The sequence below is a fragment of the Manis javanica genome, chromosome 6 (assembly GCF_040802235.1).
Source record: "Manis javanica isolate MJ-LG chromosome 6, MJ_LKY, whole genome shotgun sequence".
Lineage (NCBI taxonomy): Eukaryota > Metazoa > Chordata > Mammalia > Pholidota > Manidae > Manis > Manis javanica.
Genome location: NC_133161.1, coordinates 146,446,318 through 146,469,902, shown reverse-complemented (window position 1 = coordinate 146,469,902; position 23,585 = coordinate 146,446,318). Strand labels below are relative to the sequence as shown.

At 54.6% G+C, this 23,585-nt stretch overlaps 1 protein-coding gene across 7 annotated transcripts in view; it reads right to left on the bottom strand.

The window, feature by feature from the left end:
- Positions 1-3,256: 3,256 nt before the first annotated feature.
- Positions 3,257-23,585, bottom strand: part of SIK3 (SIK family kinase 3) — a 224,424-nt gene continuing 204,095 nt past the window's right edge. For 5 of the 7 annotated variants that reach the window (XM_073239742.1, XM_073239745.1, XM_073239744.1 and 2 more), the window contains 10 exons: positions 20,853-21,003; positions 20,132-20,257; positions 19,785-19,870; positions 19,217-19,326; positions 17,533-17,875; positions 16,142-16,971; positions 7,994-8,157; positions 7,069-7,201; positions 5,987-6,156; positions 3,257-5,308 (listed from right to left, as the gene is read on the bottom strand). In XM_073239742.1, the coding sequence (XP_073095843.1) occupies positions 5,999-6,156; positions 7,069-7,201; positions 7,994-8,157; positions 16,142-16,971; positions 17,533-17,875; positions 19,217-19,326; positions 19,785-19,870; positions 20,132-20,257; positions 20,853-21,003 (2,101 nt within the window). In that variant the 3' untranslated portion in view covers positions 3,257-5,308; positions 5,987-5,998. The remainder of the gene's footprint in view (positions 5,309-5,986; positions 6,157-7,068; positions 7,202-7,993; positions 8,158-16,141; positions 16,972-17,532; positions 17,876-19,216; positions 19,327-19,784; positions 19,871-20,131; positions 20,258-20,852; positions 21,004-23,585) is intronic. The other 2 variants (XR_012132740.1, XM_073239743.1) reach the window with 2 other exon arrangements.

The window sequence follows — 23,585 nt, the reverse complement described above, 5'->3', positions numbered from 1 at the left end:
GTGACCCTGGGCAAGTTACTGAACCGCCTGCCCCACAGCTCGGTTCCCTATCTGGTGAGTGAAGATAATGAGGGAACCTACCACCTCGTAGGGGATCACATGCATGGCAGGCAGGGTCTGGTCCCCCCGAGCTGTCCATGTCCTCATCCCTGTTTCCCTCACCTGTGACTCTTACAGAGGGGTCTTTACAGATGTGATCTTAAGGACCTTGACATGGGGTGATTTTCCTGGATTTTCCAGGTGGGCCAGTGTCATCAGAGGGGTCCTTAGATATACGAGGAGGAGGCAGGACAGGCAGAGGTCAGAGTGAAGTGAGGGCCAGAAGGGGGCCATGGGCCAAGGCATGCGGTGCTTCTAGGAGCTGGGAGAGGCGGAGTGGCGGACTTTCCCTGGAGCCTCCAGGAGCACCGCTCTTGAGACACAGTTTTAGTCCCTGTGACATCTCGGACTTTTAACCTCTAGAACTGTACCAAGATAATACATTTGTGTGGTTGTAAGCACTAAATAGGAACACGTATGGCAAACCTGCAAGGTGCCTGGCGCTGAGTAAACAGTGACTGCCCTGTCGCCCCCATCCCAGTCCCCGGCCTTCTGTCCCCTTGCTCCACCAAACACACCTGTGTTGCCAGACCCAAGCTAAGACCTCGGCTTCTGGAGGCGGAAGTGAGGGAGGGCAGGGCATCCCTCTTCCTCTGCGGGGCCTGCTGGGCAGATGCTGTGGCATGCAGGCCATTCCGGGACAGGCCCAGCTCCAGGTGCGTCGGGCTGTGTGGAGAGGGGGAGCCTCAGTGAGCAGCCTGCCTGTTGTTCAGAGTGGCCGCAGCTGGGCGCCTGCTGGGGCAGCTCATGGGGTCCCAGGCCAAAGGAGGGTCCTTTCTTTTGGGCAATAACACTTGCCCAGCCAGCACCTGGGGGTTCTCACAAGCTTGCTGGCTGGACTCCAAGCCTCTTGCCACTAGCTCGCTCTTCTCTGTGGTTTGTGACTGAAGTGACTCATGGCTAAGCCTCACGTCCAGCATTTGCATAGTGTGTTGGTGGCCGAGGCACCTGCACGGTGGAATCGTGTCTCCCCGTGAGGCTGGCAGCCAGGCCTTCCTGTGCCACCTGTGGGAAGACTGCCGCTCAGAGCTGCTAAGCACCCTCTGCGTCCTTCAGCCGTCAGTATTTAGTACTGGCTGGACTAGTGGCAGGACTGGGAGTCAGGAGACGGGCTCCTAGGTCTGACAGTTGCCTGTTGGCCACCGGCAGCACCCTGGGCTCTGCTTAGTGACACCTCAGGGTGCTGGCTCGGGATTTTGAGGTATCAGGGCCAGGGAGTGCTGTTTGGCGACATCAGCAGGAAGGTTGAAATATGCCTGTTCACTGGCCTGCCAGCTTCAGTGTAAGATATTTGGCTTAACCTAGCCCAAGCCCCTGGTCTTGTTATTAGTATTTTGGAGAGAAAGGGTCTTTCTGGACAGAGACCCATGGAAAAACTACCACCAACCGACCGGGCACACATCAGAATCAGACTCAGGGTCTGGCCAGTCACTGTTAGAGGCGTCGGGTGCCCATGGAGCCGACTGGCTGTAGGCTTGGTCCCAACACCCTCTCCCTGATCTCGGGGGCCTCCACAGTGCCTGTTTCTGGAGTGGGTCGCCAGTGGGAATGCCGCTACCTGACTACAGGAGGGGCTTTGCTCAGAATGGTTAGACTCGTTTCACAATTCGTCTCAATACCATGCTGGTTGGTCAGCAGCAGAACTCCGTCCCCTGCTAGGCCTGGCACATAACCGACACTCAAACGATTTGTTCCGTGAATGGTACTGGAATGCTAAACGGAGGGCTGCCAGGACAGCAGAGGGCCATCTGAAGGAGCGAGCCTCGGGAGGCGACAGAACTCCAGAGCCCTTGGCTAACCCAGGCCCTGCCAAGAACATTTCATCTGAGAGCACGTGGTGTGGGTCGGGACGGGAGACTTGGGGTTGGAATGGTTCAGACTGAGCAGGGGAGAGGGGCACTCCCATTATCTCTCTTATCTGGCAGTTTTGTTGCAGCTCCTGGTGACAGACGGAGCTCCAGTTCAGACCCTAGGGCAGGGCATTGTAAGCGGCATAATGCACAATTCTCTCCAGCGTTCCTGCTTGGGAGACCAGGGTGAAGACAGGGGTCATCCGTGAAGGCACAGGCAGAGGCCCGGCTCCCCGGGAGGCCTCCCAGCCTTCTGGACTTCAGTCTTTCCAGCTGGAGTGCAGGGCTAGCACCAAGTCAGGGAAATGGAGGCAGGCTCCGCAGGCACGGCTTCTCTACTCTAGAGCTCAGAGCTTGCGTCTGTATCCAGGTGGTGGCGCCCTCCGAGCTCTCGAAGCTCAACCCTCCGCTGGCCCAAAGGCACCCTGGCTGATGTCAGGAGGGAGTGGCAGCTATTGCAAAAGGCTTTTACAAGTTGTTGGAAGGCATCTGGTTATATCGCTGTTTGGTTCCAGAGACACTTACCCAGCCTTCCATGGGAGTATGTGCACTCAGATTTCTAGAAGACCCTTCCTTGTTGAGAAGACTCTTTTCTGTTCTCAGCAGACCCACAGCGACTTTCTAGTCCACTGTGGTCTTAAAAGCTTTTGTAAGTTCCTTCCTCACACTCTTCTTTCTGCAAACACAGTATTTCCAGCTTCAGTAATCTTTCTTCATCGAAGACCTTTCCATCAGCTATCTCTAAGCCACACCTGGGGCCTTGCTGGAAATTCCGCCCTACCCTTTGGAGGCCGCTTTGGAGGCTGGGAGTCGGGAAACAGAGCTATAGGGAAAGCGCCCTCTCTCTGCTAACACTTACCCAGACACCACTGGGCTGACTGGAGTCGCCTCGTAAAGGCCCCGGTCATTAGGCCCTAGTCTCTGAGTACCTCCTATTACTCCAGAAATACCCTTTCAAAGAACCTGTTTTCCATCCAACTCAGCAAACCTGGTTGTCCCCTTCTGAGGGGGCAGAGTCCAACTGGGTGCCTGGGGACGCAGGCTCCCAGAGAATGCTAGCTTCTCAAGGTGGGCTGAGATAATGGGTGGCTCAGAGCCCCACCCGACACTGGTGGCCACTCCAGCCACCAGCGTCCCAGCTCCCAGCCCCCGGATGCTTCTCCCAACCAGACTCTGAACCGCAAGGCAAATAATGTACCAACAAGGGATCGTGATCAGGTGTGTACCTTAACGGTCCCCTGTTGTCCGATTAGATCCCTGAGCTGTGAGTGCCCAACCAAAAAAAGGACTAAAGGTCTCACTGCAACTGGGTCTGGAGATTTTTTAATTCTTTTTTAGTTCAACATAAATGAGAAAGAAAAATACTTCTGACACTTTCAAAGAACAGAAATAGGAAAGTATATTCATATACATTCAACATACACTGCGCACGTTGGCTACTACAATACGAAGCAATGGTTTTTTTCAAAGTGTAGTTCTCAAGATGGCACGGTCAGGAGGCTCGCTGGCTGCCATCTGGCGGCTGCTGGCCACGGCAGTCGGCTCTCTCGGCTCTCCCGTCGTACAGTGCCATGTAAACACAACAGGCCAGGCGTGCGTGGGGGCGAGGCGGTGGGGGTGTCAGGGTTCGAACAGGTCCAGAGGAGTCAAACAGCAGCCGCCTCCTGGGGAGTAGCTGGTGGCCCACCAAGCGAGGGGGGAGACCGGGGACCATGGGAACATGGGCCAGACCCCGAGAAAGGCTCTTGCATTGCAGAAATCCACTCGGGATACTGGTGCAGGGGCTGAGCTGCTGTGTCAGCGAGAAGGACGGGCTGCGGGGGGCTCCTGGGAGCAGCGCCCAGGACGGCCATGCTGGGCACCTGCTTTCCTCTGTGGATTCAGGACAAGAGGCTAGGAGGGGCCTGGGGACCTTCTACTCTCCCTTCCCAGATAAAGGGATCAAGAGTCACAATATTTAACGTCTCTTTCTTTTTTTGAAGCTCGGAGGAGATGCCCAGGTCCTGGCAGCCCCAAGCCAGCGGAGAAGACTTTGGTTTCTAACAGTGAAAGAAGTAACGGGAAGGACACCAACGAGCCAGAGCGTGTGCACTGCTTCAGCTGGGGAGGCGCCCACGCCGTCTGTCACTGGCACAAGTCAGAACGTTTACAATTACCATGTCTAAATAAAATACTTCGAACAAAAGGTGCAAGTCACAATCCCAATAGAACAGAATCTGGTTAAACGTTTCTCTTTTAAACAAAACTCCTTTTGTTTTCATTTATTAATAATATTAACAATAATAATAATAACAATATATCAACATTTACCAAAAACAATTCCTACATGATCAAGAATTAAAACAGGGGCTGAGGATGCCCAGGGAGGAGGAAGAGGTGAGGGCAGGCAGGGGCCCAAGACAACCTCCCGCTCTTCCCGCCTGGGATACGGAGGCCGAAAAGGGAAAGCAGGGCCTGGGCCGCAAGGACAATCCTCTCGACAGCAAAACGCGGGAGGAGGGATGAAAGGGGACAGCGGAGTGCGCCGGGGGGCGTTCTGTCCGTGGGTAGGACTGGCACGACGGTAAAGGCGTCTTTCCAGGTGACAAGGGGGGTGGGGGCCCAGTTAGACACCAAAGAGAAGGCTCCCAACGAGACAGTCTAGCCGGCCGTGCTCAGCCTCCACGCTGACATGCTGATGTGACCTCGGCTGGGCTCGACATGCTTTTCAGCGGATCCCGGCAGTGAAGACCTCCCCTGGTCCCAGGCTTGGGGTCTCCCATGCTCAGTTTTTGCTCTCCGAGTGCCAGGGCCATCACCCCTGCCGCTCTCCCCTTCCCTAGCCTCTAAGGTCCCAGAGGGTGCTGCCCCTGAGAACGTGCCCCTGGGGGAGAGCAGCGCAGAGGAAGGCGGGGCGCTGTGCCGGGGGGCGGGGGGCTGAGGCGGCACACGGCTCTGGCTTCCTGAGCCTCGGGCCTCGGAAGTCTAACTGCTTTGCTCATCTGTTTCAAAAAAAGAAAGATGGGAGAGGGAGGGAGGGAGGGAGGGAGAGAGAGAGAGAGAGAGAGAGAGAGAGAGAGAGAGAGAGAGAGAGAATCACCTCCCAAGGGAAACACCGCCCGTCAACAGAACCAGAACAGCACACCCAGGCCAACATACCACCGCTTGGATGCCGACCACACTCTCAAGAGGGCGGCCGGCACGGACACCCCATTTTTCCCTTTGTGACTTGGTCATATGAGCAAACACAGCAAAACCCCTCGAGCCCAGAACAGCACACTGACGAGCCAAAGGCGAGGAAAGGGGCCAGGACACTCTGGTGGAGGGCAGCGCAGTCTGGCGCCATGCTGCAAGGCCCGCCTTCTCATTCCCACACGGCCCTGCAACAGAGCGCAGTGGGGGAGAGTTAGTCTGCAAAGACTCAGACGGCCAAGTGAGAACAAAAACTGCAACCGGCTCCCCTGACCTCAGGCATACAGGGTCTGCCACACAGAGGCCCTGACGTGGGTCTGCCGGATGGCTGAACTTTCACGTCTTCCTGCCTAAGAGCTCGTCACAGAACCAAAGCAACCTGCTATGTACATTTAGGCACCGCTCCAGCCATGCTGGTCTGTTTGCTTTCTGCCACTTGCCTCTGATCACATAGCTCCCCTTGCCTGGAATAGTCTACCACTTGCAGCACAGCCTTAAAAACACGGCTGGACACATTTTCTTGCTGGATGTCATCCTTTGGGATCGATTTCCAGGACGCCTCCTATCCTTATTACCCTGGCCAGACCTGAAGCCGTGGCTCACTCACTGCCTCTATGAAAGCTGTGGTATCTGAACACATGTGGCTTATCCCCCATCATTAAACCAAGGCACAGTGCCAGCATTTCCTCCGCGCGCCGGTTACCTACACCCCAAAGCAATCAGCCCAGTGCTTAACGACAGAGCAGAAAGACACAAGGACAGCGAGGGTAAGAGGCGCGCTGTTGACTTCACGGGCCGGTGGTGGCACAGAGGAACCTCCCAGCGGGAGCTGGCGCCGACTGGGGCCTGGCCAGGGTGCTACTCACTCTGCACTCCTGTTACACGCCAGCCTGCTCCATGCTGAAGGAGACCTCGGGGTGCTTGTAGCTGAGCAGAATGTCTGTGATGCATGTGGACGCATAGCAAGAGGAGCCGACGTGCTGGCTCCCATCAGGCAGGCCCGGGTGCTCGTGACCCACCAGACTCTCCCCACACCCTGCAAGACCAGAAAGGACAGGTGAGATCTGCAGGGAGCTGGCAGGTAGGTGGGCAAGAGGGGAGGGGAGGAAGAGAAGTCAGAGCGCCGGCGTTGCCCGCCTCCTGCCCTGAATGCCGGCTCGCAGCAGGCCTCCGTGTGCTGAGGGACTGTGGGCTGGGCCAGGATTCTCCCTGCGGTCCCGAAGTGCTGCGATTTCCCCTTTTCATTCCCTGTTTCTGCCCATCAACCACCTTAACCACTGTAGTGTGGGGGCAGATGGAGCCCTGCTCCTTGAGAAAGACCTTCCTTTTCGGGGAGAAGACAATTCTACTGCGAGCAGACACTGGTTACTGGCATGCTCTGTCCCAGAACTTGCTTTAAGCACTTGAAACTCACCAAGCCATTTAACACACGCAGCTCAACCTAAGATACAGGCCCTATTGCTCCTGCCGCTTTGCAGAGGACAACCCTGGGGCTCAGAAAGGGAAGAGCCCCCCTCGCCTGGGAAGTCTGGGGGGGGAAGTCTCGCAGCGCAGAGCCAGGACTTGCTGCGGACCAGGCAGTTCCAAGGCCTATGCTTTCTATCTATTCTGATGCCCTCCCTCCCTTTACTGGTTCTAAGAAGAGGCAGAAATATTCCCTTAGGTCACAATGCTCTAATCGGAACCAGAAAAGTAGTTATTAAGGAGCATCTCACCAAAGCATTACGAAGAGAGATGTGACAGCCTGCACTCACCGAGAACACGTCTCCTTTACACACTCACATGGGGTAGGAGGGGAGGAGGAATGGGATTTGTGTCCAGAACCCCTTGGGGATGCTGTGGCTTCCCACGAATGCTTTACACAGAAGAGGGGAGCAGTCATGGTGAAGAGGGTGTGGGGGCCCGTCTGGGAACCTCTCTGGGGCACCCTGTGTGTCTGGCCCCTTACCTTCATCCTCTCCATCCTGGAACTGCCGGCTTCCCATGAGTGAGGCCTGACTGAGAACCGCGTCTGACATCCTGGCAGAACTAAGTGCCTTTCCAGCCACGAGACTCATTCCTGGCAAGTTATCCAGCTGCACCTGCAGAAAACAATCAGGAGAAGAAGTAAGGAACCCAGACATGTGCCACACTCAGCAAGTGACAGCTCCTCCCTCTAGAAGAGCCTAGGCAGAGGGCGCCCTCCCAGTGCCCACCATGGAGGCGGTGCGGGGGAGGGGGGAGGCATGGTGACTGCTGGTGGGCAAATGCCCCTGGCACCTCCCGGGCCTCCCCAGGCCAGGCCCCTGTGCTGCGAGGAGTCTGTCTGAGGACAGTGCACTTTACAAGGGTGGAAGGTTCTGTTCCTGCCCCATCCAAGACAGAGCCACTAGCCACAAGCGGCTATTGAGTACTAGAAATCTGACTAGTATGTCTAAACTAAATTTTTAGTTTTATTTCATTTTAAATGCATTTGAATTTGAACAGTTACATGTGGCTAGCTGCCACTGAATCCAACAGAGCTGCCCTAGGAATGTGCCCTGGAAAGCAAAGCTTTGCTAATAAGCCAGAGGAGCTCCCGTGGTCTGCGGAAGTGCAGTGTGGCTGCCAGGAAATGAACCAGGCGTCTGAGGGCTCATGTGCCCGGGCGTGAGTTTATATGGTTTAGGGAGTTCAGTGACTGAGGCTAGAGGCGCTGACAGCACCTACTCCGATCCCTCAGCCTTGCTCAACCAGAGGTTCCATGGGTTCTGTGGGAGGTGGGGACTGACAGCGGGTCACAGACATGCCCCCACAGTTCCCGGGGGGCGCTGGCTGCTGGCCAAGAAGAATGGGGGAGTAGTTCTGAGTTCTGTGTGCAGGTTAGGACTGGTATCCCACTTCTGAGGACATACGTAAGCATCGTCGCTGTTCTGGATCGTGTGGTGTCTCTGCAGGGCCCGGGGCCGGTGGTGCTCACTGACCGAGGGGCGTGCTGGGTACCCAAGTCCACTGTGGTCTGGCGGCCCCACTGCTTGTCCTGGAGAACTTCTCTCCCTGCAGTTCCCTGTGACAGACTCTGAGGAGACACAGCAAAACAGGATCAGCAGACCGAGGTTTCTCCCAGTGCTGTCATTTCTTTGATGGGGCACTGAGTGACAGCGAGGACCAGCCAGCTGGTGATGGTGCTGAGGGGGGCCTGGGCCAGCCTGGCCGCCCTAAGTCCAACAGCAAATAGGAGCCTCCCTATGGGCGGATCATGCCCTTAGGAGAAAACCCCACATGCTGGTGGTGGCTGGAACACAGTGCCTCTTTGTTTTCCCTCCATTTCTCTGTGATCTGACAGAGCTATGCTCCCAAGCCTAGACGTACGTCAGAGTCATTCCCAAGGCCTCCAGGAACCTCGCACCTGGCGGATGGTGTCCACTCTGTGGACGCTTTCTCTCTGCTCCTGGGCCCCCCAGGGTACCACCCTGGTCCTCTCCTCTCTTACGTGAACTGCTGCTCCAAACTCCTTTCGTGGCTCCTCCAATCTACATTTTTGTCCTTGACCTTCTCTCTCTCCCCACTTAATTGGCAACAGCATCTATTTTCATGGCTTCAACCATATCTCCTCTACATACAGAATTACCAAAATGCCCTTTTCAGCTCCAGATCCATAGTTCCAGCTGTTTACTAGGTATCTTTCCCTGGATGGTGAACCAACATCTAACATTTAACATGTCCAATTCTAAATTCATCACTTCTCCCGTGCTATTTTCCTAATCTTCTGGAAGTGAGCTCATTCCTTACTCCTTGCTTCACATCACCTTAGTGTAAAGAATCTACCTCTGCGATGCTGGTCATTTCAGTCCCTCTTTTTCCAGCCTCACTACTTCTGTGAAAGCCCTACTGACCTCTTGCCTGGGTCATCACACCAGCCTCCTCCTGACCATCCCTCTACCACCACAAACATCGGTTTTTCTACAGGGCAGCCCAAACACCTCCTTTTTACGACACCGCCCCAGTCTGGCTTCCACTGAGTACCTCCACTACTCTCCCCACATGCTACACTCTAGTCTGTGGGCCACTTAACCCTGTCACCCGTCGTTCACAATTCTACGCGTCTGCCCTGCTGTCCCCTCTCCTTGGAGATGCCCGATTCTTCTTCCATTCCTGCCAATACAAATAGGCTCGCCCTTCTAGGTCCAGCTCGCATGTTAGTCGTCTTTGGGCAACTTTCCCTTCCAAACAGAAATAGAGCTTTTCTTCCCTTAAACATCAGAAGACTTTACTGGACGCTGATTACTCTGCCATTATTCCTGGCACCACGTTCAACTGTGTGCTTGTCTTAATCATTCACACTAGACTGTAAGTCCTTGAAGGATAAGATCATACCTTATGCATGTCTGAGGCTTCAGTGTTCTATACATACACAGCATTGTCCTATACCCAGTATTAATAATTATCTCTTTAAATTATATTAAGAAATGCCCTCTTAATATGGGTTAATGTCCTATCAGAGACAGGCAACCCTAGGGACTGGATTTTGGAGAGAAAGAGAAGTTCAGAGGGAGAACAGCTCTTCCTGACCATCCTCGGAGCCACACCCATGTTGACAGAATCCTCCCGGAGGCATGTGCCTCCAACTCTTAGAGAGCCTGGCACTTGAACATGTGTTTTGTTTGCTTGGCTGTTTTGGGTTAAAGCTCCTTGGCGATTTATGCTAATGTCCTGATGAACTGTTCCTTGGTGAAACCAGGTTTTTTAAAAAAAATTTAATAGGAAACACAGCCCTAATGCTAACAGTACCATTCCAGTATCTATCTGAATAAGGAAAGTAAAATGTGCTGCTTGAGTGCTGGGTAAAGAGCTTCGGGTCTTCATATTCAAATGGCCTCCTCTAACCATCATGGTTAGGCCTGGCCTTAGGGGCTGAGGTAGGAGGGGAATGGAGAGGGACTGCCTGACATGCCCGCTGTGGCCACGCACAACATCCTCACGGACACGGGAGGGGGGCTTCCCAACCACCAAGGATGAAGGCAAACGAGAAAGGTATGGAAAGTTCTCTGAGAAAGAGGTCAGAGGGCCAGGCAGAAGCCAGCTCTGCTGCCACTGAGGCTGAATGTCAGAGGCCGAAGGGAGCTAAGGCAAGCCCCCGCCAGGCAGGGCTTGTCTGTAGGGTTAGCTGCCCATCTTATGCACCCGGCCCAGTTCCCCTCAGCGGGCACAGCTCACGTGCAGGCCCCAGGGCCACAGAGAAACCACCAGCAGGAAGTGGTGCAGCCCTCTGATCTGCTTTGCCAAGAAGCAAGACGAAAAGCCACTTCTTACTTTTTCAAAGCACTTCCTAATGCCTCTGTGCCCTGCTCTGGCAGCCACACTGTCTGCCATCTTGGCAGCGAACACTCAGTTCCTCGGGGTTCTTTTTTCTGGATCATAGAGTCAGATGCGAGTCTCATCGGTTGTACCCTCCTGCACCCCCGCAGACAGCGGTGGGAGCCCCTGTTCACAGACCCTTAGAGGGCTGCTGTCAGGCAGCAGACAGCACGGCTAACGAATGTACGATCCCACTTCCTGAGATCTAGCCACCCCCCCCCCCACCTCGGAGAGGCACCGTGTGGCTGCTTGGTGCGTGTGCTATCTCCTTCTCGCTCAATTTTTAAAGTTTATTTTTATTCCTGAGAATGGGGTTTCTCTAAACCCAAACACCCACTCCATCTGGCCCTGCCTTTGGGAAGGTTGTGCGGGTCCCATCCTCGTCGGCCCTCCTCCTAGCCTTCAGGTCTGGCGTCCACACACCTGACTGTGCCGCCAAGACCGAGAAGCTGATGGTCGAGAAACGGTGCAGTGAGCCGTCCCAGGTCCCCAGCCGAGAGCTCATGAGCACAGGCACTGGGCTTGGGCAGCCTGGGCTGGAGTCCTGGCCTTACAGGGTTCTGGAGGAGTGGGGGCTCGGGCAGGTGGCCTGACTTCACTCATTATCCAGAAAACAGGACTTGTAAAGTGCTTACCAGTGCTTGGGACACTAAGAGCTCAGCAAAGACTGCTATCGCTAATAGCCACCTCGGAGGCAGTATTTCTGAGAGGGTCGGGTCCACTGAGCCAGGTGACAGGCTGCCCGGGAGACACTGCATCGCAGGCCGCTGCCTCCAGAGTGACGGGGATGACCTCCCCGGACGTGAGTGAGCAAAAGAGTTCCTGAAACTTTAACTTCCAGAGAAGCAGCTGCTGGTTTAGGAGAAGCAATGCAAGTTAAAAACTAGAAGAAAAGGAAGTGTATTAATGGGAGTTGGGTGTCAAACCAGGGCTCTGTCTGTTTTAAGCTTCAGCACAATCCACAGGTCAGAGACCCGGAAGGGCCGGCGTCTCCCTTGGCAGATACCTTACGCTTGGAAAGTGTGGCGTGGGAGGTACGGAGGCGTAAAGGAAGGGATATAATACAAGCCCAGGGAACCAGGAAACTTGAAGTCAGGATCCAGCTCTATCCACCAACAGAAAGTATGAACCTGCATAAATCATTTAACCTCTCCTAATCTGTTTCCCTGTCTGAAAAATGAGTTGTTTAGGTGCTCAAAAGACAACACATGTGAAAGGGTCTTTAATAAACTCTAAAGGCCCGTCCAGGTATTGTGTTTGGTAAGAACGCTGAGTCGTGCATCTAGAAGTCATCTGTGACACTCTCTAGATGAGACCAGCTGACCAGCTTGGGTGTGGGTGGCAAGCAGACCAACCCACTGACCAGGGGACATGAAATTCAGGCTCACCATTTGGCATCCTTTATGCCAATTCAGCAGCTGGAGGAACGGTCAGGCTCACCGAAGGGCAGTTAAATAACGGAGGAGGACTTGGGAGAGCAGGATTCTTGGGGATTTGGCGAAGGGAGGTCTCGACGGCGCAGAGGGGAGCACCATCGGCCGGCCAGGCGGGCGGGACACGCACGAACGGACCCAGTGCACACCGCCCACCCACCCGGGCAACTCGGGGCAGATTGCCCAACTCCCTGTTGATCTTTCAATGTTTACTTGTCCCTACACATTTACTAAGTTTTAAGAGAAAATGAGAATAAGTGACATGTACGTATTCCTCTTAAAGGTTCTGAGGGGCAAACTCTCCCAGTCTGTCACCAATTTACCCCTCTAGGGGGCCTGAAGTCCACTAACAGCGCTAAAGCTCAGAGCAGAGGATGTGCTTTTCTTTGTGATTCAAGTTGGCAATATCACTATGTTAACTGGTTGTATTTATTTATTTGCAAAGTAAAAAAAAAAGTAAGTGTAATACTAGAGTAGGAAGATAAACCCTATTTCTACTTCCGCAGTGGGACGCAGCACGGGGCACGCGTGGCCCTGAGGCTCTGTGCATCTGGGGCGACCTGGGGCACACTGCCTGCCCGGTACTCTGGCAGTGCCTGGCCCCATACTGACTGGTGGCGAACAGCCATGAAGGAAATAGGTAGCCACGGACCCTGATGACGGCATTTAATTTTCTGGGCTAACACCAGCGATCCCTCTTCACCCAGCCTTGAGAAAGTCCTCCCAGCAGCCCTCTCCACGGCTGCACCTCTGTAGCACTCACTCCCTCATGCCGCACATCAAGGCTGTTTGTGAGCTGGTCGTCCTTCCCCCAGTAGAGTTTAAGCTCACTGAGGGCAGGCGCTTCACCTGCTCGCCCCTGCATTCCGCACAGCACCAGCAATCTAGCTTCGTGTGACCCAGTCACTGCACAGGTGCTGCTGCATCTGCCTATCATGGATATGGAGTGTTTTGTGACTGGTATGTAACTTCTCAGAGATGGAGGCACCGTTATAGGCAACCGCAGGCATTCCTCTGTCCAGAGATAAACGAGTCTGAATTCCCCTCCTCTGCCTGAAGGGTGGTCGGGATGCAGAACGATGATTCCTTGGTAAGGTGAAACTGTGAGCTCTTAAGTTTTCAAAAGAATAGAATGGAGTCAAGTAAAGGCAGGAAGCGATGGTGAAGCTATGGTGTCTTTTGTAAAAGGGGCCATAACACACAGATCCCAGGGTGGTTGTGAAAAACAGGGAGCCACTGAGCTGAGAGCATTGGGCATGGGGTGGATGTACTACAAACACTAATTCCGCTCTTAGGGAGCATTTAGCTTAATATCCTCATTACTCAAAAGAAGAGAGGTCGCACGTCAGGCCCCCAGTCACAGTGCCTGCTCCTGCTATCTAAGGTAAGGACCACAGGGGCGCCCCAAGACACGGCATCGCTGTGCACACGCAGTCGTGACGTGCACCCCCAGGGCTTTGAACTCTTGAGCATCCGTGGGCTTCCCCATCAGTACCCTTCCCTCCTCATGTCTCTACCACATTTCTCTACCCTGAGTTCTAAATTCACACAGTAATAAGCTGTGGCTTTACTCGCCAAAGCTATTTGTATGTGTGGTCCAAGCGTCACAAAGTGGGTATGAGAAGAGAAGCGGACAGCACTTGAGCCAGAAAAGGCCTACTCGGTGGCTCCATTAAAGAGTAAGTTTTGGGTAAGCTGGGCAGGAGGAAGGGAGAAAACGATCACCCCCACAGCCCACTGGCAGGCAGGGGCTGCAGTGACAGCCTCCGGAAAAGCTCCCGCTGACAGCCAGGCACAAAGATCTAAGGAGAAAGAAGACTCCGGCGTAAGATGCAGCCAAGACGAGTGACGAGGCAGGGACAGGGCAGAAGCCTTCAGGGAGATACTATGGCTCGATTCTTCGAGAAAGCGGATGCGACGTTTGTAGGGGACGATGGCGGTGATGGCCATGGATGTAAGAAGGTAGGCGGGCACAGCAGCTCTGGAAGAGGCAGGAGAGGCCTGTCAAAGGGACCCTGACCCTGAGGCGGGAGCCTCAGATGCACAGGAGGGGGCTGGCCAGGCTGACCGGCAGGACTGTGCCGATTTAAAACTGCCAGGAGAACTGGGCAGGGTGCCACCTACCCTGTGGCACGTTGCAGCTGGGTCTGCATCATGGCCTGGACTTCAGAAAACCTCTGCCCTCAGCCTCTGCCGACTCCTTCTGTGCACCACACTCACAGCCGACCACGCCTGCTTGCTTTGGCTTTTCCCCCTGAACATCCCTGAGGCCCTCTTACCCACTAGTCTCTCCTGATGCTTCTCCACCAAACCCCAAGGGCAAAATGCCTTCATCCACCAGGACCCAACTCAGAGCCACCCGCTGCTGGGAGCCTACCCCGTCCCTGGGGCTGGGAACGAGCTCCCCCTTAGCTGGTGCCTTACCACGGCTACTAGAAAGACCCGCAAGCCCGCTGAGAGGGGGTTCCTCTGACAGCGCTGGGACACAGGCACACTCAAGCCCTCCACCTTTTCTGTACCTACGTGTCACACAGGAGGGACAGTGCCGAAGAGTGATTTTTGAAGAAAAACAATTTCAACGGTGTTTTAACACATGACCGCCGGGGTGGGGGGCATGGGGAGCATACCCTCTTGCCCACCATTGCTCTTTCCTTGGTGCCTGGCACACCAGGCCGTCAGAAGCACCTGCTGGAGGGAGCAGAGAAACTCGGGTCCGGATGCCACTTAGGGCTGCACCCATACCACGCATCTGCGCCTCGGTTGTCTCATTGGGAACATCAGCAGGCCGCCTCCTGTTCACGCGCTGCCATAGGCTAAGCCAATGGAAGCTTTTCCACAGGTCCACACCACCTGCAGAGACAGGCGGCTCCCAGGCTGCCCTGGCGGCCTGTTCTGGAAAGTTCTTACAGAGATCTTTCACAGGAAGTTGAAACTTGCTGCGACTTCTATCCTGATCTTGGTCTGGCCCGTAACATGTACCCAGAAAAGTCTAACCCCTTCTTCCACCAGATAGGTATGGCGGTTCTTAGGCTGTCCCCCACCCTGGCTTAAACATCTCCGGACTGTCAGCCATCCCACAAGACTCGGTTCTGAAACCAGCAACCATCCTGTGTCCAGCTACAAATACGGCGGCCACAGTACGTCCGACGGGTGCAGACCGGTGGGCGGAATGGCACCGACCTGTTCAAAAGCCCAAGCTTAGCTGGTGTCACCTACAAGCACATGTCCCTCCTGTGCGTAACAAGCACCACCTGAAAACCCCAAGCCGTCTTCACACGAACTGATTCAGAGCAAGGCCTTCCACCCTGCTCCATGCCACGGTCCCCGGTCCCCTACAGGCTGGGTGTCCTGTGCTGGGTTTACAGGCTAGGGCTGCAGAGGCAGGCGGTCCCGAGAAGGGGAGGGTGGGGGACAGGCTTGGCTGCAGGGCTGTATACCTCAGGGATACTCAGCTGTCACGGTCCCTGGAGGAAGGGGGGATGCCAGTCCAGATCCCGTCTAGGGTGAGTGCTCCCGTCCTATGAGCAATGTTTTCTGATGGTAGTCTGAGCCCTCGGCATGGAAATGGACGCCCCACTCATTATAAAGTAACGCGAAGCGAGGCGCCGCAGCCCCCTGGGGTGCTGTGCTGGATCTGGCTCTTAGCGACGTGACCGGAGTGATGGCAGCGCCTCACGTTTACACCAAGTGCTTCTCTCTCACACATGCCACATACCATGTAAAAACACACACACACACATACATGTTTTCATCTGCCCAAGGACTCTGCGAAGCGCGATCATGAGGCCTCCTGCCCCTCTTTCACGGAGAAGGAAACCAACAACCTCAGGGTGTAAACAACAAGGTCACGGCGCTCCTAACCGAGGCAGGTCCAGACCGCAGGTGCCTGGACTCCTGGCCCAACACTATATACTCTGAGTCACGCCTCCCTGGCACTGGCCGACTTGCTCTGTTGCAGAAGTTAGTTAGCTGACAGTCTAAAGTCTGATGGCAGGAAATGCTGGATTGCAAAATACCACGGTATGAACATGAGAAGTAGGGGTAGTCACACTGACTGCATTATCTCAGGGCCAATTTCCTATCACTTTTTATTTTGAAAACAGACTCCTTCTCCCACTTCCTACATGCTTCTCCCCCAAAAGGTCCTGAAGGCCGTCTGAGAACTTTCTCCTAGGAACAGAGGACGAGGTACTCTGAAAAAAAGGTGACACCACCGAGCTCACTGAAATCGGGCACAGTGGCCCAGGACTTGTACTCGGAAGGGACCCTTACCTCGGCTGGACACCTTACTCCTACTGAACGCAGCCGCTGGCTGATGGCGGAAGGGATGCAGCCCCAGGTCCTGTGCGTGACTCACAGTTCCCAGTAAAGATTCAGGGTCCCCGGGTCTGCCAGTGCTCAAGAGCAGGGGGCTGTCATGGCAGCCTCTGGTCACTGGGTTCGGACTCTTGCTGTCTGGAAAGCCGTCCCTGGCCCCCTCGCACGAGCACCCCTCTTCCATGCTCTCCGGATGCACGACAGCCGGCTGGTGGGCATACCCGTGGGCCGCGGCGGGTGGCGAGACCTGGGAGATACATTCTTGCGCCCTGATTTGTAGAAGATGCTGGGGGCTGGTGTGGCGGTGGTGGTGATACGAGTCGGTACTTTGAAACGGTAAAGCCTGGTGCTCCGCCATACTCTGTCCCCCAGGTCCAGGAGCCAGGCCCCCAGCATCCCCCTGGCTCATATGCCTGAACAATTCCTGGTACTCTCGCTGCTGCCGCTTAAGGAGCTGCGCAAACTCTGCTGGGGGCAGGCGAATGTCCGAGTGGCCGGCGAGCGAGTGCCGGGGAGAGAGCAGTCCCTGCAGGATGTGGGGCACCTGCTGGTGCCTCGTGTAGTCCGGCGGGGTCGGGGACAGCAGCGCCTGCTGCAGAGCCGACGTGGTGTAGTGCGGTGGCTGCTGGTGTGCGCTGGGAGGGAAGCTGGGACCTTGGTCAAGTGGAGGGACTTTCAGGGCGGGGCTGTAGCTGCTGGGGGAACCCCGGGACTGGTCCGAGAACAGATGGGGGTGTAAATGCGCCTGGTTGTAGTTAGCAGGGGAGAACCGATTCGCGTTCAAGCTGCAGACACAAAAGGGAGTGAGTGCCGGCGTCCACGGAACGAGCGCGCTAGACTCTCCTGGGGAGCAGCCACTCTCTGCCTTGGGGGTGGGGGGAGCCCACGGGCAGAGCTCTGCGGGGCGAGAGGCACTTTGTGGGGTGCACACCATCCCTGCTGCCCTCTCATGCGCTCGTCCAGGGACTTCCAAGGGACTGAGCCATGTAGCCTATTTTACAACATCACTTGGACTATTAAGAAGCACCAGTTTCTTAGAATGAGAGTGATGGAGAGAAAGAATCCTAAAAGAATACAGGGGGCGCGCTGCTCCTAGGCCATCCTCTTCTTTGCAGACAGTAAGGCAGCTCTGTCAGCCTCCTCCTGAGCCTCACTAGCATTTGGATCCTCGGTCTGTAGGTAGGTTTCTGGTTCACCCCAGTCCCACCGCTCTGATGTCAGGAAGGGCAAAAGGAGCACAGCCCCGTCTGGCTCATTCTCCTCCCCTCCTCCTCTCTTGCGCTGTCACTGGGCTTCCTCCCACCTGCTCACCTGCACAGAAGGCTGGTGACACGAGACAGCCTTACCTGTGGGCCTCTGCGCTGTCGGCACTCAGCTGCTTGGACAAGGGTCGGTGTCCGTAGCTGAAGGTGGCCATCAGGTTGGCGCGGTGCTGCATCGGAACCTGGCTGGCACTGGGGCTGATGGAGATGCCCCGCCCAGCAGGGCCTGCGGCCGCCCCTGGCAGGGCGCTGAGCATGTCAACGGGCTCCTGCACTTGGATGGTCACCTGCTGGGACTGGGTGGGCTGCTGAATGCCCAGGCAGGTGAGCGCCATGGTGGGAGGAGGGGAGCAGTTCTCAGGCTGCTGCTGCTGGAAGATTGCACTGCAGGGGGGCAGGCCTTGAAAGTGGGAGGGAGACGCAGCACCTGGGGGGAGAGGAACCTCGGAGTGACCGAAGGCCCAGGTCACCTCCAACTGGAAGCAGTGGGCGCCAGTGAGGAGACTCAAACTGGTGCATCTCAAACTTCACTTTGTCATCTGGAAAACTTGTTAAAAAACAGATTCCTGGGCTCTAACACAGAATCTTGGTTAGGTCCCAAGTAGGGGGCCCAAGAATTTGTACTTCTAGTACATTGCCCTGAAAGCTGGTCCGTGGATTATTCTTTGAGTAGCTCTGGGCTAGGGCGGTGTTTCTCAAAGTCATACGCACACACAAACAGCCCAGGGATCTTGCTAAAATGCAGATACCAATTCAGTAGGTTCGGGATGGGACCTGAGATTCTACCTTCCCTGCTGATGTTGGTCGGGGGACCCACTCTGACCGATTCAGGCTCCCCAGGGCTCCTGTGTGGCGATCCGTGAGAGACTACTGGCTTTGGAATACCGATCCTCAGGGCGCTAGTCTCTGAGGACCCATACCAATCAGGGTGTACTCATTTTCCACCTAAACACCCCCAGGAGAGGATCGCACATACACGGTGGAGAATCCCATGGAGCACGGCAGTAAGGAACGTTCTGGTAGCGACTTTTTACTTGGTGGAGGTAGAGGGGGTTTTTATTAAAAAATACTAATAACAGTTGACCTTTATTGAGAACTATTTTTTTTTTTTTTTGAGAGGGCATCTCTCATATTTATTGATCGAATGGTTGTTAACAGTTAACAACAATAAAAATCTGTACAGGGGACTCAATGCACAATCATTAATCCACCCCAAGTCTAATTCTCATCAGTCTATTGAGAACTATTTTGTGCCAGAGATAGCTCCCAGGGCTTTGTATGTATTTGGTAAATACATTTAGTATCCCTATTTTCCCTTGAGAAAGCTGAGGTATGTATACAGAAGTTAAGCAATTTACTTGAGGTTTCTCAGCTAAGAAGTTGGTGGAACCAGAACTCAGAACAAGGCAGTGTGGCTCTAGTGTCCACACCCTCAAGTACTTAGGTTATTCTGCAGTTCAAATCACTGGCTTGTGCATTTAGAACTGAGGCCCGTCCCACACGCAGCACCCCACGGCACAGTGTGACCCTCTGCACCCAGACCAAGGCCTGTCCTGCACGTGGCACCTTGCGGCCCAGTGTGAACCTCCACACCTGGACCGAGGCCTGTCCTGCATGACGCCCCATGCAGCCCCATGTGAACCCCTGCACCCGGGCTGAGGCCCATTCCACACTCAGCACCCCGCGATGCAGTGTGACCCTCTGCACCCAGACCAAGGCCTGTCCTGCACGTGGCACCCTGCGGCCCAGTGTGAACTTCTGCACTCACCGTGAGACTGGCTCAGGGCACCTGCCAGGGGCGGAGGACTATTACTGGGTTGTCTGAAGAGATGGTTGTTGGGGTGGTTGGGCGGTGGGCTTGAAGGCTGGATCCTTAACCTTAAAAGCAACAAATAAGGTAAATAAATAAATTTCCTGTAATGACAGTATAATCTAGAAGTCAGTGTTAGCCATACAATACACAGAAGAAGAAACTATTTTTTTAGTTTTGATAAGCTGCCAGGGTAGAAAAACACACATCAACTACCCACCGGGGTCTGCTTCAAACCCACCCATATCTTGTTTTACCAGACTTCCCAGACAGAGGCAGAGTCACTGTGGACCTGTGTCTGGCCTGTATCAGATGTCAGATCACTTTGCTCATGGGGCTGAGAAAATGAAGGGGCCCCGGAAGTCAGGATGTCAGGGGGTCTGCTGGCATTTAAATTGGTCTGCTTTTCAAACAGGTTCTTCCAAGATGAATGCTAACGTCAGTCACTGTCTCTGCAGAGGAATGGGGCCAAGGACCCCCAGCTGTAGAGACAATGGCTCAGGCGTGTCACAGAATGATCCGTCACCTCTGGAGCTGGTGGGTGAGGAGGGCTGGCTGGTTCTCGCACGCGGCCTGAAGAGGTGGGGAGGGCTGTGGAGCGCAGAGGGGATCCTAGAACACGGTGAGAAACGGAGCGGAGTGAGTGAGCTGGGAGAGGAATCGGAGCTGTCCTCAGGAACGAGCATGACCGCCTGCGCCGGAGGTCACGCTCCTGCCGCTCATGGGGCGGCCTGGTTACCTCTACTCCAACATGCCGACCACCAACATAAGTCAACTCCACTCTGCCCTGTGGGACCGCCTCCAAAGCTCACAGGCAAACCCGCCGAGAGCGAACCCCCGGCGAGCTGAAGCGCGCCAAGAGCGGAGGCCCACCTGAATCTGCTGCTGGAGGATCTGCTGGTGCTGCTCCTGCTGGTATAACAGGTGCTGCTGCTGGGTCTTCTCCAGGGTTCTTTCATCCATCTGCCCCCCGTACATCTTCTGCAGCTGCTCACACTCCTGAGGGGAAAGCGGTCAGCACAGACGGGGTGCAGCCAGGCCCACCCCATGCAGTGATGGCAGCAGATGCAGAGCTGCACCCCAGTCTCATGGGCAGAAAGAGGCACAGGAGGAGAACAGGGTCCTTGACGAGCAACGAACCCACCTCTATGGGTGTCTGGGTGCGAACTGTATTCACACCCTGCCCTGTACGGGCCAACGGAAACCACCGAGGATGGCCTGTGTATCAGTCAGAATGTCCAGTGTGAAACCCGTACCACTGTACAGAGCTTGTGCCATTGAAGCCTGGCGGGCAGGAAGACAGAAGGGCAACCAGTCCCCCAGAGTCGCCTGCAGCTACACTTGCTTCCTCCAGGAGCACGGCCGGCTGCAACAGCACCCCAGGCCCATGTCACGGGAGGAGGACCTTTCCTGGAGCTTCCCCCTGGCACCCAAGCCCGGAAGTGCCTCACGAGTGAGCTACAGAGACGGGAGGAAGGCTGAGCCCTCTCATGGGGAAAGCTGTGCATGGCCAGCAGTCCGGCAAGAGTGTGAGGAAGCAGCCTGGTCTGAGCCCGTGCCCCTGCCACCCGACCCCACGCCTGCCCCCCATTACCTGCTGCAGCTGCTTGATGCTGCTGCTGGTCCCCGTGTTTTCCAGGTGAGCTTTGAAGGCCTGGATGCTCGCAGCCCCGTCTGAGAACCGGCGCACAGGGGAGAAACGCTCCGTAGGGAGGTGCAGGGTGTTGGAGTCCTTGTAGGTGGAGCTGAACACACGGGAAGAGAAGGTTAGGGGCTAGGACTTGGGGCTTTGGCCGATCACCCAGGGACTGCTGTTCCGGGCACACACACAGATGGCCGCTGCTCGTGCCATCCTGGATACCACGCCACTTCCGTGCCATCTCCAGAGGGCAGGTGTCTCCCTAGCCTGCTTCCCTTTAGGGCTCCAGGTACACGTCTTCCATTTCCACTTACCTTTAGCTGATTAATCTCCACGCCCGGAGAGGTCCGGGATTAAATACATCCAGTTCTTACAAATATACTAGATCAGAGAGAAGAGCTCCTCGGTGTCCCTCAGGCCAAGCAGTACACGAATGCTTGCTTTCATACTCCTGTCCCTACCCAGTGCCTTCAGACACCTAAAATTCACCATTTGACCCAAAGTTTTCCATGAGCAATGACCTCCACGTGACTGGAGGGGAACTACAGTCAGCTTTGTGGTCTGTGCTAGAAAATGGAGGGTGAAGGGTTAAAGTGGGGAGAAAAGGGACTTTGGATCCCCACACGGAGACAGCACGTTCTCAAGGAATGCAGGCCTCAAGATCCTGCACGTACCTGGTCATGGCAAACAAGGGTTTTTTTACTGCGGCAGTTAACTTCTCAGAGAGCAGCGCCCGCCCAGCCTCCTACTGAAAGAGCCATCGTGTGGGTCACCTAGCAAACCCCACAGAGCAGGCAGAGCGCAGTGCCGCACAGAAAGAAAGGCCCAGCTGTTGATAAGGAGCGCCTAAGACGGCGTGAGGGTTAGAAGCTAACACCTGCACTTGTCTCCTAATCAGAAAGAGATGGTCATGGGCTGAGGCAAGCAGATAAAGGACCGCCAAGGCAGCATTCCCGCAGCTGATGGAAAGGATCAGGGTTCCAGGTCCAGGGCAAGATGACATCACACTGAACTGTGGGGGAAATGACACGCTGCTTCGCCAGTTACTCATTCTGAAGCGGGCGGAAGCTGAACCAAGCCTAAGGAAGCAGGTTAGAAAAAGCGAGTTGAGATACAATGCAGACAGGGAGGGATGCGGAGGGCCTGCTGACTGTGCAGAGGGGTCAGAAGAGTTCTGGCAGCAGGGGAAAGACCTTCTCCCCCCTCTTCTCACGACGCCTACTGTTTCAGACTCTGCCTGAAGCTTGACATGGTAGGAAGCTAATGAAATGAGCACGAATTGCATTTGTAACACAAAAGACAAAATGATTTTGGCAGACGCTCCGGAACCAGTGATTATGGAAGCTACTTTCAGGAGCGTTTCCTCAATGCTTCTTTCTGTTTCTACTTCAGTCGTTTGGAGTTAAAGCAAGCAAATACTATTTTCTCCTAAAATCTGATTCTTACCCTTGCAATATTTTCTGGGAAAGGACACATTTTTGGTTGACTCAGAAAGCTGTGTTCTTCAACTGTTAATACAGCCTGTCTGCACAAAACCCGTCCTCTCCCATCAAAGTAGAACTCCCAGAGCCTGTGTTTCTTGACTTTTCCAGAAGTTGGGCTTGTAAACAGACTGGCTGCGGTCAGTCTAGCACAGTAACTTGAGAAAAGTCCTGACGCAGTTGTTCATTTGGAAGCAGACAGGATCAACTGTGTTTTTTTATTAGCAATCGTGTTCAAACTCAGGACAGCCTCATATTACGCTGATGTCCCCACTACACTCTTCAAACAGGGACTCGGTGCCCCACCTAAGTAAAATCCATCTCATGTTATGGTTTTTTTATTATGCTTTTAAAAAATTTAGTTCTAAATCACATACCTCTAGGACTGAAAAGGTTGATCAAACCCCTCTTCTGTCTCCATGTTATCTATTATACTTAGAAAAATAGATACACATGCTGTTCTTGAATGATTCCCTCCAGGAAATAAAAGGAACTCGATAATCTATCCAGGCTACCCAATTTCAGGCCTTGGAAAGTTTCTTTTCTTTCCCCCTGAAGACTAACCTCATTCTCCTGTGTTGCCGTGTTTTTAGAGTAACCCCACTGAGCCATGCTGAACCCGTGTAAGTGCCCCCCCTTACACAATCTGCCGCTCCTCAAGCGTTCATTCCAGCTCAGACTGGCTTGACCACAGAAACCCTTGAAACGCTCTAAGAGTGTCCACATAAAAACAGACGGCAGACAGATCCCCAGCAGGCAAGGCTTTGACAGTGACGGCAGGCAGGGCGAGACCACACCACGGAGCTGTGGGCCGCTGTGGTCCTCCCCTTACAGCGCCTGCGATCAAGGCTGTGACTGTGGGATGTGCTGACCTTCATGTCCGCCTGACAAGCAGTCCCCCTGGGGAACACTCAGAATTAAACACGGACACCCAAAGGACCTAACCTAACAGTGGACCCTGACAAAGGCTGACAAATTAGGGGGCAGGTAAGGAGGAGGGGAAGAAAGAAACAAATGAGTAAAGGGTCTGTTCTGTAAAAGGAGAGCCCAAAGTCACTGAGAAGTTGTAGAAAACGTTCGGGAAGCAGCGGCAGCTCTCCGGCAGGCCCTCAAAGTACCTTTGATGTGGGAGCCTGACAATGGAGGTCCTGCACGGTGTTCCTTAGAAAAATACTACCTTTCTGCGCCACCAGAGTTTTCCATGAGG